This window comes from Peromyscus maniculatus, chromosome 11 (assembly GCF_049852395.1).
Source record: "Peromyscus maniculatus bairdii isolate BWxNUB_F1_BW_parent chromosome 11, HU_Pman_BW_mat_3.1, whole genome shotgun sequence".
Taxonomy (NCBI): Eukaryota; Metazoa; Chordata; class Mammalia; order Rodentia; family Cricetidae; genus Peromyscus; species Peromyscus maniculatus.
This window is the reverse complement of record NC_134862.1, coordinates 33,636,877-33,650,565: the sequence shown is the minus strand read 5'-3', so window position 1 is coordinate 33,650,565 and position 13,689 is coordinate 33,636,877. Positions and strand designations below refer to the sequence as shown.

Below are 13,689 nucleotides of genomic sequence, written 5' to 3'. Positions count from 1 at the left end.
TCAGAATCCCGCACTATCCCATAGCCTTTACCAGCCTGTTTCTGTACATGTTGACTATGCATAATGTTTACTTCATGTCTGTTTGAAGAATTAGGTGACATTCCTCATTTCCCACAATGTAGTTTGTGGGAAATGATAAACTCAGAATGCTTCCATGTTATTTGCGTTTAGCCTTGTGTTATATTGGCACTTGTCAAACTTTTCAGTACAACCTATGTGCACCGCACATATCATATCTCAAAGTCTTCCCAGGTGCATTATGTATAATGTTCTCAAATTCTGAACCCAAGATCACTACAGACCTTTCGTAAAATGATACAGAGCAGTCTTTTTGGAAATTTGGCTAGTTGTCAGAGTTCTGTATTTTGAGGGTTTTTTTGGGGGGGCGGGGTAAGATCTGGGTAAACATTTTCTAACTACATCTTACAAACATCCCAAATGAATTGAAATTCATAGCCTTTGCTTTACTAAATATTACATCTAAATGCTGTTTTCTGATATGAAATAATATAGAAAATTTCAAATTAATTTTATTACATTTATTTATTGTTTTTTATTATATTTTTGGGTGCACGTGTGTGTGTGTGTGTGTGTGTGTGTGTGTGTGTGTGTGTGTGTGTGTGTGTGCTGAGTGTCCCACAGCTCAGGAGTGTTTGGGAGTCAGAGGACAACTTTCCAGAGTTGGTTATTTTAGCTACTTTTAAAGATATTTTCAGATTTTTCAGTGAAGCAACAAATTATTATGAAAATATCTCTTAAATTCTAAGAGACTAGGACTTTTGCTGGACCTCAATGACAGAGTTAATACACTTTGAGATCACATAAGACTTAAGACTACTATGTACTCAGCCTGTTTGTTTAACCAGCCTTTAACTGAACAGTGGAACAATCACCTTTAATTGTGTTGAATTTCCTATGCTTACAAACTAAGCTAATGTACAGCTGTAGTTTTAAGGTGCCTATACTTCCATGTCCCTGATGCAGAGAATAATGCATGGGTATCTGTTAGGTGTGTTAGGACAATCATTGGTTGAAAACATAAAATATATGCTGAAAGCAACCTTAGAAAATGAATATCCACTATGACTACTGAATGTAACATATAGATATTGCTTAATAAACAATGATGTCTGTAATACCGTTGGTTGTCTCTGTCAGTTGTAGTCAGTGACTTAATTCCTTGTAAAACTTTATTAATTGTTTCTGTAAAGTATTCCATTATTTTCCCATGTGATGCTTTCTATGCTGTTCAATAAAGACATAGCAAAGGCCTTTGTTAAAGGCACACACAGAGACACAGAGACAGATTTGGAAAGCAACTTTCAGACAGGCACAAATTCAGACTCATACAATGAACAGGCAGGGGCAGGGGAAGACACAAAGAAAGTAGAGAATTCAAATTTAGTCTTGTTCCCAGTCATATAGCACTGGGGGAAAGTGTTTATATCTCTTTCCATATGTGATATATCTCTTTCTATATGTGTTTATATGTGTCTATATGTGTTTATGTCTATATGTGTCTATATGTGTTTATATCTCTTTCCCTAATGTGATACCAACACATTATTAGTGATTCAGAGTTTATCATTAATGTTTTCAAACCAACTGAATTTTGATGCTCAATGTGAGGAATCTCAAATGTGCTAAACCTACACAATTCTGTACAAATGTCCTTGGACCACTTGTGACCAAATCATCCTTGAAACTATTTGTAGTTGAAAATATGAACAACATGAAGAGAATAGAAACAATTCAAATAAAAATAATTTAAAAATTTGAGCTTCCCAAGAGGGAATGATTTGGTACAATCTGTTGCTTCATTTGAAATAATTTGGAGTTTTATGGGTTGAATTTTAGGAAACGTCATGTTTGTATTTGAAGAATTAAGCACGTAGGAAGGTTATTGAAGCACTAAAGTAAATACAAGGAAGAGATAAAAGGCAAGGAGTTTCAATTTGGGACAGCTGGTGACTGTTCAGAAACAGACTGAAGAACCAGTGAGATAAATGCTCAGACTTTAAGCCTCGAGTATTAGCATATATTTTTAAGCACAAATAATGATATTTTTTTTAAAAAAAAATCTCCCATTTTTACTTATACATGTAGTTAGAGAAAACACGTTTTTTAAAATTTATTTATTTATTTATTTATTTTTTGGTTTTTTGAGACAGGGTTTCTCTGTGTAGCTTTGCGTAAAATTTATTTTTGTGTGTATATGTGGATGTGTATGTAGGTGTATTTCCATGTGGGTGTACATGTGTAAACAGGTAGCAGGTAAACATCTATTGTCATTCCTAAGTACAAAGTATGAAGTTCACCTGTTTTCTTGAGGCAGAATCTCTTGCTGGCCTGTGATCCAATGATTTAGCCAGGCCAGCTGGTCAGCAAGCCCCAGGGATCCTCCTGTCTCCACTGCCACTCCAAAAACTGAGATTACATATGTCACCCACCTAGCTTCTTTTATTACATGAGTACTCTGAATCAAAAGCAGGTCTTCAAACTTCATGCTTCAAAGGATATATTTTACTGACTGAATCATTTCTCCAAACTTATCTATTGGTCCTTGGGATCAGGTATTTGGTAACTTGCAGAACATTTGCTGGTTTTGATCATACTAGTGATTATTCCTGTCACTGGCTTCTGAGGAGCAGATAGGCATTACCACAGAGAATTACCTATCATCACATATACCTCTTCCAGTAGATCAGTGGTTCTCAACCTTCTTATGCTACAGTTTCTCATGTCTTGGTGACCTCAAACTATAATTTCTTCATTGCTGCTTCATAACTATAATTTTCTACTGTTATGAGTTACAGTGTAAATGTCTGATATGTAGGATATCTGATATGTTACCCCTGAGGGGGTCTCAACCCACAGGTTGAAAACTGCTGTAGTAGATGAACATCTTGAAAAGCCTATGGGAATACTACATTCCGGGGGAGAGTTTGTCAGCTGTCATCATCTATTGTTTGTGTTAACTAGTCTAAAATGAATGATGTAGTGATTTATCTCACTTGATTTATCTGGGAGACAATTAATAGAAATTCTCACAAGTATAAGAGAAAAAGAGGGGTTAAAAAATAAGCATAGTTTAAGGCCAGGGAGGTGGCTCATGGGTATGAGAACTGGGTGCACAATCATGAGGTCCTGAGTTCAGATTCCCAGCACTCTTGTGAAAAGCAGGATGTGAGCATACATGCCTCTCATGCCTGTGAAGTTGAAGACAGACAAGAGGATACTGGAGCTTGTGGCCACCAGCTTAGCCAAAAAATGGCCAATATCAGGTCCAGTGAGAAACCTCATCTAAAGGTACTAAGAGGAAGAGTAATAGAGTGGACATCTGAGGACCTTCTCTGGCCTCTGCGCTTGCATTCACATGTAGGAACATGTACACCCCCCCCACACACACATGCATCACAAATATAAGCACAACAGTCACACACAGAAAAAAAAGCAAGCAAAAGTTGAAAATTGGTGTATGGAAAGTCATTGTAATTTTTCCTCATCATGAAAGACAAACTTACTAATGTTTGGATGGCTGCTTTGAGAATGAGAACAACTCACCATATATCATCTCCTATGAACTGAGTTTTCCTTGTCCCAGGTGGTAACACTGAGTGTGTTTATGACTGAACTCAATGCTATAACCACAATATGAGAATCAGTGTCAGTGTGGTATTTTTTAAAACTTTATTTTAGTGTGTGTGTATGTGTGTGTGTGTGTGTGTGTGTGTGTGAGAGAGAGAGAGAGAGAGAGAGAGAGAGAGAGAGAGAGAGAGAGAGAGAGAGAGAATGTGCATGTGAGTGTGTGCCTAAAGGTTCAGGTGACTTCAGAGACCAGAAGAGAACAATGGTGGTTGTGAACTACCTAATATAGGCTCTGGGAACAGAACTGCAGTTCTCTGCAAGAGCATTAATTGCTCGTAAGCCCCAAGCCATCTCACCAGATTCAAGTTCCACGTTGTATAAAATTATTTCAATGAAGAGTTGGCATTCATTTCAATCTTCTGTGTTGTGAACTTTGCTTTGACAAATTAAGCTTCTACATTTCTAGGCAGCAGAGTAGAACATAGGTCAACTGGAGAATGAATACCTCAACTATATACATTGTAAGAGATGTTTGAGTTTACCCTATCCCATCAATCTGATCTCCTCCCCAATATCTGTACATTGCCCAGTAAAAGAATATTTTTAATCATTGATACAGAAGAACTTATATAATTTAGCTGCTAGATTCTGTTTGCTTTTAATGACTGGTAGAAAATCTATTTGAAGTAACCGACTACATTAACAAATGTACACTGTTTGATGGTTAGGAACATTTGGTGTCATTCTCTTGTTTTCAATCTTTTCCCTCATATATTTAAAACAGCAGTGGACAATGCTTTGAGAATAAACGTGTATTTAATTCTTTGTGGTATCTTTAATTATAGTGATGACAATTGAATGTTAACATTGTTGTTCGCAGCCCCTTTACATAGTCTTCTGCCCACAGTAAAAGCATTGGAGCTCTATTTCACCAAGACATCAGAAATAAACTTTGCTACTTTCTTTGCTAAGGAAAGGAGATTTGCCACCAAATGGATATTCAAAGATATCCATTGAATAATTAAAGAAGTGCTGAAGAGAAAACTGATTATAATCAGATTTCAGACTGTGATTGTACCCATGCTGAATCTTTCCTTTATGGATGTATTTCTCCTAAAGCAAGTATAATCATGGAACTCCTTTTATGTCTCTATAGGAACTGGGAAGTAACAGCCCTCCACAGAGAAACTGGAAGGGAATTGCCATTGCCCTGCTGGTGATCTTGGTAGTATGCTCACTCATCACGATGTCTGTCATCCTGTTAACACCAGGTAATCTATTGCTGCTCCTAGCTTTGGATGGCGCTGTGGTGGATGCTCATGATGCCTTAAGAAGTTGATAGTATGTGGTTTATTTGGGCAGATTAATACAGGCTGGATTTTTTTAAAGTACAATAGACAACTTTGCTATTGGCATGGTACATTTCATAGCTTGAATATTATGTAGGCATTTTGGGTGAAGCTGGAACATGAGATATATAAAATGAGGATGCTAAGACCATTGTTGGTCTCTGTTACTATCTAAAGACAAATATTCATTTTTTTATTTGTTGGTTTTACAAATGTCTAAGTCATGTGACTCTTTTTTGCATTCCAATATTTATAGAAATTGTATTACAAACCACCCCAAACTAGGAATGAATCCATATATCCTTCAAGTAGATATTGGATGAACAAACATATAATACAACAGTAATCCATGGAGAAATAAGCCAATGCCCAACATACACAAAATACAAAAAAGGAGCATGTGTGCTTAATGCCTAATGCCAAGTGCAAGAACCTATTCTCCAAATATTATGTATGATACATAAACATTTCATAAATAGCATTTATACAGCATTTTCCAAAAGGAAGGGCAAAATGGGGTCTGTGGATGTAGTTAATTGATGAGAGTGCTTGACTAGCATGAATGAGGCCCTGGATCCATAGGCAGCACTACATAAGTGAGCAGAGGTGGTGCACAGCTATAATACCTGAGGTGGGGGTAGATGCCCAAAGGTCAGAAGCACATGATTCTTCTTGGCTACATTGGTTAATATCAGTCCAGGATACGTAAAATCACAAAGGAACAAGATCTTAAGAGAGAGGCTGAGTTTGAATCTGGTAACAAAATTGTCCTCGGTATTGATTGCATTGGTTCTGAAGTCCTTTGCAAATCCCGTAAATCACAGTGATAGCACACTTTTGACTTTCGTTGTGGGCTGAAGGTTGGAGGTGAAGGGTCTGGAACTGCAGTTCTGTGAATGATAACTCAATATATGGACCAATAGAATGTGAGAGAGGTAGAGCTCATATCACAAGAGAGTGAGCAGAGAGTGGAGTCCTTTTTCCTTTTCTCCTCTTCCATTTTCATTTATGGTGTCCTAATACCTTAATGAGTATCCCCCTACAATAATCTTTGGACAGGGATCTTTACATATTTTGATATGGGAATCATTGTGGGCTTAGTTCTTCCATGAGTACTTTTTCAATCTCCAGGAGTTTTATTATTCTTTTGTAGCTGTTAATAAAGGAGGCAGAGGTAGTTGTCTCCCCAAGCCATCTTCCAGAAAAGGACAAAACTGACATGCTTCTGTAGCCCACCTGAGTATCTTTTGCAAAGATGAACTAACTGTGCTTAGTGTTATGGAAACGTAGTCATTTCTGGAATAGGACTGAGTGGCTTAAATGTACCGAAGGAACACACTTGTGACCTCTTGCCGAGTGCTTTTATTTACACTTCAGCTCCTGCCCCACATTCCTCATTATCTAAGCCTGCAAAGACAGTGAACTTATTTCCTGTTGAACAAAATGTGATTAACAAGGGCTCCATTTCAGCGTCATTTACTCATGTAATTATAGTGACTAATTACACAAATGACAGTTATCAATCACTCCAGCGTGGGCCTTGGTGAAATATTCTATCTTCGTAAAAAAAAATGGTGATTCCCAAATGTGTAAACTACCAAAAATAAATAGTTGATAGTGTTTATGTATCCTCTGGAGAGACTGAGAAAGGAAGGAAGGGAGCCAAAGGGAGAGGGACCAGGAGAGAAAGGTAACGGAAGAAGTAAGAGATGAGAACAATTTCCTGGAAAGAACTGGCTCCCTGGGTATGCTCCGTGGGGCCTCCCACTCACTGCCTCATTTGTACATCTGTGCTTTGGTGTAATTGAGCAACGTGATGGCTCTAATAAGTGACTGCCGCAAGCCAAGAGGCTCCGCTCCAGGAAGATGAGCTTCTGTTCAGATGGTGTTTCACTTAAACATAAGAATTTGAGCATAATTACAAAAAAAATGAACCACTTGCTTTTGCTGTCTTGAATGGGTGCCTGTTCCCCAGATGCAAAAGCCTGGTTCCACGATTTCTCTGCTTCCTTTGAACACATCCTTCCAATCTGATTCTACTCCCTTTGCCTCCGTGGTTCATTCTCTCAGATTTTTGTCTCACTCATTTAATGAATGTGATACATATATATTAAAAGGAGAGTTATTGGAACGGCTTACACAGCGTGGTCTATACAGTCCAAAAGGCTGTTTGACCCTGGAAAGGTGGGGAGTCTGGTAGTTGCTCAGTCCCACTGTGGTGCTAAGGCCTGGAGGATTCCTGGATAACTGTTGGTCTTCAGTCTATTTTGGAAGCCCAAAGGAGTTTGTTCTAATATCAGCAAAAGAAGCCTGCAGCAACAGGATAGAAGAGCGTACTAGATGAGGGGAGGGTAAGCTCTGGGTTCAATTGACCTTGTCTGCCTCAAGGAATAGGAGGAAAATGGAAGGAGACTTCTGATCAGCCTCTGGCATCCAAATACGCATGCACATGTGTGCTCACATACATAGAAACATGTATGCACATATATGTATGCCACAACATACACAGGAAAAAGGCAAAAAACCTTTAGTAGGCAGATGTGGGGATAAAACTATATTGTAGATATTCTGGTATTAGCCTGTGTTCCTGCTGTGTTAAATTTTAAACGTATTATCTTCTCTTCCCGTTACACAAACACATAAATGTAGAAAATCTCCACACACACTCAGTCCAAACACTGAATTGCATATGACATTAGTCATGCAGGTGAGAGTGACCAACTATTGTTTTTAATTTATAATTTTCCAAGTGTGTTCCCCATATTCAAATGCTGTTGGAATTCCATGTTATTTTGGTAATAGATAATATGAAATTAGAAACAAAATCATTATGGTAGACTATGGTCCTTTAGCAAATAGATACCCACGCTACTGCTACTACCACCGCCGTTTACAAAGCCGACGGTCTGGGGAGGTGATATAAGTGGATATGGTGAGTATGCATATTTTTCACAGGCCTGCCATGGATGAAGGTATTCTAAAGAAACATGTTTGTCCCTCCTGTTGGCTGTTAGACTAAGAAACAAAGCAGCCCAGGGAACTGGAATTTGCTATGTATCTCATTCTAGAATGAGGAAATGCTGAAGCCTGGCGCCAGCCAGAGGAGAAACACACACACACACACACACACACACACACACACACACACACACACACACACACACACACACGAGTGGGGAGGAGACAGACAGACAGACACAGACACAGAGAGTGGGTTTTCTGGGATATGAAGTGATCTTTTGCTTTTGCAGTTATTGCATATCAAATGCCTGTCATGTAACATAGTAAGAATAACAACAGCAATATAATGATGATGACCAGTCTATGGCCATATATAAATCCAGTTTAGACACACTCTTCCTGTGTCATTTTCACTTTGAAAACAATTATATTTAGATTTCTATAAGTGAACACATACAAAAGATCATCTAGTCTGAGAAATTACTCAGAAGCTGCTTTTCTCAGAATAGCCTCAGAGTCTGTAGGTAAATGCTGAGGAATGCAAGCTATATCTAGACAAACACATGTTCATTGTAATTTTGGCTTGATTGCAGATTTTATTACAGTAGCAATTTCAGACAGGTGCCTCAGTCTCCAACTTGTCAGAACTTTCTGTGCCTTGTGAAGAGAAGGCTTGATTGTTTTTGAAGACTGAGTTAACCAATCAAGCATTCTCTTTAAAAGGAAACATTTCTGAAAGGAAAGAAAAAGAACTTCACTCAATATTTAATTCAAGAGTCAAGTACTTAGGTATATTAAACAGACCTACATACCTTTTATCTTGTATTAGGTTTAAGAAATAATGGGTCCACAGGTTTTTATTTTCAGCAGTGGGAAGGCAGAGACAGGCCTCTGTGAGTGTGAGGCCAGCCTGGTCTACATAGGAAATACCAGTACAGTCAGGCTGTCCCGCATAGAGAGACATTGTATCAAAACAAAAGGACAGACAAAAAAGCCCAAAAGAAAAGACAGGAGAGGGAGGAATGGTGGTTTTCACTTTTAGAAGGCAATGAATGTAAAGTCAACAACTATACTCTATAAACATGATACCAATGCCTTCACATTTAAGGGTGTAGGAAACCAGCCTAATGTGAACAAATTTTCTTCCTAGTGTTAAATTTACATCAAATGTGTAGCAGGGACTAGAGATAGCTCTCTTGTTAAATTTCTTGTAGTGTAAGCATGAATACCTAAATCTGATGGCCAGGATCTGGCTGTAGTGCTATGTTTTGTCATTTAAGTACCAGGAAGGTTGAGACAGCCGAATCCCTGGGACTCTAGAACCATTCTGTTTCACTTAGTTGTTGAGCTTTAGGTCAATGAGATTCTTTGTCCCAAAGGAAAAGGACCTGGAAGATGTCCCTTGAGAGAACAATGGAAATTGCCCTCTGGCTACCTACATAAGGTGCACACACACACAACCATACATGATCCTCCCACATACATATCAACATACTTGTATGCCCCCCTCAACACATGTTTTAAGTGTAGAAAGAGAATTACCATGTTCTGAAAAGCATTTTTTGAGGAATATGGTTTACCAATTTTGGCATGTTTGTGAAACAGGAGTGCCTAGCGTTTTTTAGTCACAATGTTTTGTAAAGGATATCCATCAAGTTCTTCAATTTGCCTGTCATGTTGAAATAACACCCTGTGGGTTCTTTATATGACACCATTATTCAGCCTCAGTGGGCTGTTGCCCTTCACTCCATGTTTCTTCTCCTGGCTGACTAAGGCTGAAATTGCAGAGTGCTGACACAGTGTCCCTGATGTTAGCTCTAGCCGTCATTCCTATTGGAAAGTTTTTATCACATTGGTGCTCTGTAGATGAGCATCTGACATAGATTTTTTTTAGACCAATCAGAACATGAAAAATATCAGACATTCACTTCTGATCTCAGCTTAACCAAATATTAGCAGGTAATACTTTTGTTTCTACTTCCTGAAGTAGTGTCAATTTTAAGACTTTTATACATGGTTCAAATGCCATATTAGGAAATAGTTTACAAAATCCTAGACTAAGTCAGTGACATTAATGTTTAGACAGATTTATACTACCTGGTAGAGTGTAGAAGCCATCAGGCTCAAGTAATTCACTATAGTCATAGGCTAGGACAAGAATAGAGGAAACTAGACAGATGGCCATGACAATCAACAGAACCAAAGTTGAGGTCAACACTTAGGGAATCATGCTTTTGTTTAAAGAAATATCAACTACTCTTTTCATCTCATTAAACATGTATAAATGTTAAACATACATAATGTTAAACAAAATAGGACAGTTTAACTTTGCCACTCCATTCGTTACTACAGCTTGTAGGGTTCACAGCTGATTAACACTGTTCATGACTTTTTTTCCCCAACAGCCTACATAGAACCTTCCATACTATGAGAGGTAGACAGCAAGGAGGAAGCTTGCTAGTCAGTACCAACTTGATTTCCTTATGTTCTATGACCAAAATATGTAGCTGCCTTCAATAATTGGGTTCTATCATCAAGTTCTGGTGGGGAACCAAGAGTGGGAGCAATATCCTGTACTGCTTTGGAGATGTCTGGAGTATGTCTGACTGACATCTCAATGGGAAATATCCTACATGTGACACTGGGCTTTGTATTTTTCAACATAGAGCTTCTAACTGGAACATTATCTCCTGTGTAGGATAAATCCTCTTCAACTTTTATATGAGAGTCTTATAAAATTGTTGTTTTAATCAGAATTTTTCAAACCTCCTTAGTATTCGTTATTTCTCCTCTACCTTGTCTTCTGCCATACTCTCCTGTCCCTTTCCACACTTGCACCTCCCTACCCACTGATTTCTGGTTTGATTTAATGCCTAGTCCACAGGAGAAAAAACATGCCTGATATAGTAAACCTGGCTATAAAACCCTAATTGATAAGCTCACAGGTCTCAGGGATGGAACTACTACTACCGTTTCACAAAATGGACATGATATCCAACTGCCTCCTAAATCCCCATTATCTATTCCCACAGATTAGTGCAGCTCTCAGGTTCCATTAGAAAAGTCGCTTTGAGGTTGATGGTAAAACTCACAACTGGTCAAAGTATAGAGAGTAAATGCCAGTGGTTTGCTCAGCCACAAACGGAACAACTATATCACTCCCCTCCCCATCAGTACCTAAGGGCCACCATAGAAAAGGAGATGGAATGATAATAAAGGCCAGAAGTTCAGAAGTTGAGGAGAACCAGAGCAAAATAATGTCTTCTAGGCACGATGGGACTCTGGTACTCATGAATTGACAGCGGCTCTTCTTGTTTGCACAGCACCTGCACAAGATCAAGCTAGTTACCATCCCAGCCTGGACAAAGGAGGGACTTGTGCAGGCCCCTCCTAACAGGAACTAGAGACAGTTGATGGCTTCTGTGGGTGGGGGAGCCAGCCTTATTTCTGGGTATGGGCCCTGGTAGTTCAACTGTGCTCCAGTGGATGGGCCAAGACCCCTGAGTTTAGGAACAGTACAAAATGGACTCTGTGGGATCTAACCAATTACAAACAAGCATATGAAACTGTGGGAGTAGGGGAAGGAGGCTGGACCAAGGGGAAGTGGGAGGGGCGTAAGAGTTGAATGTAATTGCAGCACATTGTATGCATGTGGAAAATTCTTAAAGGACATCTTATGCACACACACACACACACACATACACACACACACACACACACACACACGTACATGCAAACAATTCAGCAGGCCAGCAGATTTAAATTGCTTTTGAAGAAAGTATAAAGCAAGCAAATGTAAATAAATTGGCCTCAGTATCAGAATGACAGACTTATGTTCCAGCCTTGTGGTGATATATTTTTATGAAAATACATCTTGAACCCTAAAAGACTGAAATTTGGGCAGACTGTACAACAAAGGTCATCTGAGACCATGTACTTAGCCTGCTGTCCTACTGTGTGTTCAGCACATGTAAGTTTACCCTGCCTTAAAAACAAGCAAACAAACAACCTGATATAATCAATCTTACTTGTTTAGAATTTCCCATGCCATCAGCTATTACAACCTAGGCTGAATGAATACCTTTACTCTTGTTATGTTGTCTTTCATGCTACTAAGTCAGAACAGTGTGTGTGTGTGTGTGTGTGTGTGTGTGTGTGTGTGTGTGTGTGTATGTTGTGGTAACCATTTGCTGAAAATAGCCAACACAGTAGATGTAACCTCAAAACAACTGTCCACCATAAATATTGCAAGCCTCATAGATCTGGTTTGATAACATCTGTATGCTATTCTGAGCCAATTGGGTGACTTGTAAATTCTGTTACAGAGTTCTGTAGAGAATCTATCATTCCTTTTCCATGTCATGCCTTCTCTGCTGTTCAATAAATGTCAAGCAAAGTTTTTTGGTAGGGAGAAACAATAAGGACAGACCAGACACATACCAAAGACAGGATACAGACATGCCACTGACCACAAACTACAGAGAAAGAGAAATGGAGATACAGTGAGAGAACTGCAGAATTCAAATTTGGGCTCATTCTTAGTCAACATTATTCAAGAGGACATCAGTGTGATCCTTCTTTAATAAGATACTGATACATCTTAGTGTTCTCTGAGCTTTGGTTAATATGTGACCTGACACCAAGCCTTGCTGTGCGCACGCTGAGATGAAGAATGCTTCCTTTTGCTATTTACTGTGACAATAACCAGAAAGAAGCAAGTGCCTTGAGCCCTCATAACAAGAACTTGTATAAACTGGGCCCCTCAACATTTTATCATGAATTGAAGAAGGGCCCATAAGGCCCAACCCTCCTTTAGGGACTATTGGCAAATAGCAATTGTTGCAGGAGTTGGGTCATTTTCTTCAATAGTGTTAATGACCAGTAAATTGCCCTTGCTCCAAATTCAGTGATCACACACAAAAGAATAAGTGGAAGTAGGTGGGGCCTTATTGAGAAGAAGGAGGCCAGTGGGGGTAGGGCAGAAAAATGGTAAAGAGTCAGTAAAATTGACTAAAGTTCATTATAGAATATATAAAACTGAATAAAAAGTATTATTTAATTACAATAAAATAGCTCGCTAAAACAAAGACACTCAAATATTAAATATATATTCATCTGATTTGATTTGGATAAAATGAGAGAAAGACACCTATCTATGTGAGCATAGTATTAGATGACATAAAGGACTTGATTGGACATGTGACAGTTGATCTGTTTTCGTTATGTAGAAATTTAAAGTGGGTTGATCCCAGAGACTATTATTTGCCATCACAATAATAGCTCCTGCTTGAAGTTAGTTAGGATGTCATGTTAGATTCTGCTGCAAACAGTTTCTTGGCAGCTGTAATTTAACAGGTGTCATTAAAGCGTGCGACCTGTGTCTTAAAATGTCAAAGCAGCAATTAAACTCTCTCATTATGCTTTTATGAGGGGAAAATAATGTTTTACAGATTTTGAGATTTGCATGACCCACGCATAGACATCAACATCAAACAAGATGCAATTTGTTTGTTTTCTTTTGTTGAATTAGAAAAGGAGATTATGTTATGTTGATAGGAATTATGGAATGTCTTTGCTTGTTTGCTTTTCAGGAGCAGCACAGATGAGCATACAAGAGTGTCACATTGCTCAGTACTATTAGCCTACCCATGAGAAAACAATAACAGCCTCACGGTTTCCTGGGAGTAAACTCACTGTTATTTTAAAAGCTTGTTTATATTTGGTTTACTTGCATGTCCTGTGTCTGTGTCCATAGCTGCCTGCAGAGGTCAGTCTGTAGAGGGCATCAGAT

General features: G+C 38.7%; 1 protein-coding gene across 1 annotated transcript in view; it reads left to right on the top strand.

The window, feature by feature from the left end:
• The window catches only part of Dpp10 (dipeptidyl peptidase like 10), a 720,356-nt gene that overhangs the window by 145,648 nt on the left and 561,019 nt on the right, over positions 1–13,689 (top strand). Inside the window, exon 2 of the mRNA XM_006980956.4 lies at positions 4,745–4,859. Within this exon, the coding sequence (XP_006981018.1) occupies positions 4,745–4,859 (115 nt within the window). The remainder of the gene's footprint in view (positions 1–4,744; positions 4,860–13,689) is intronic.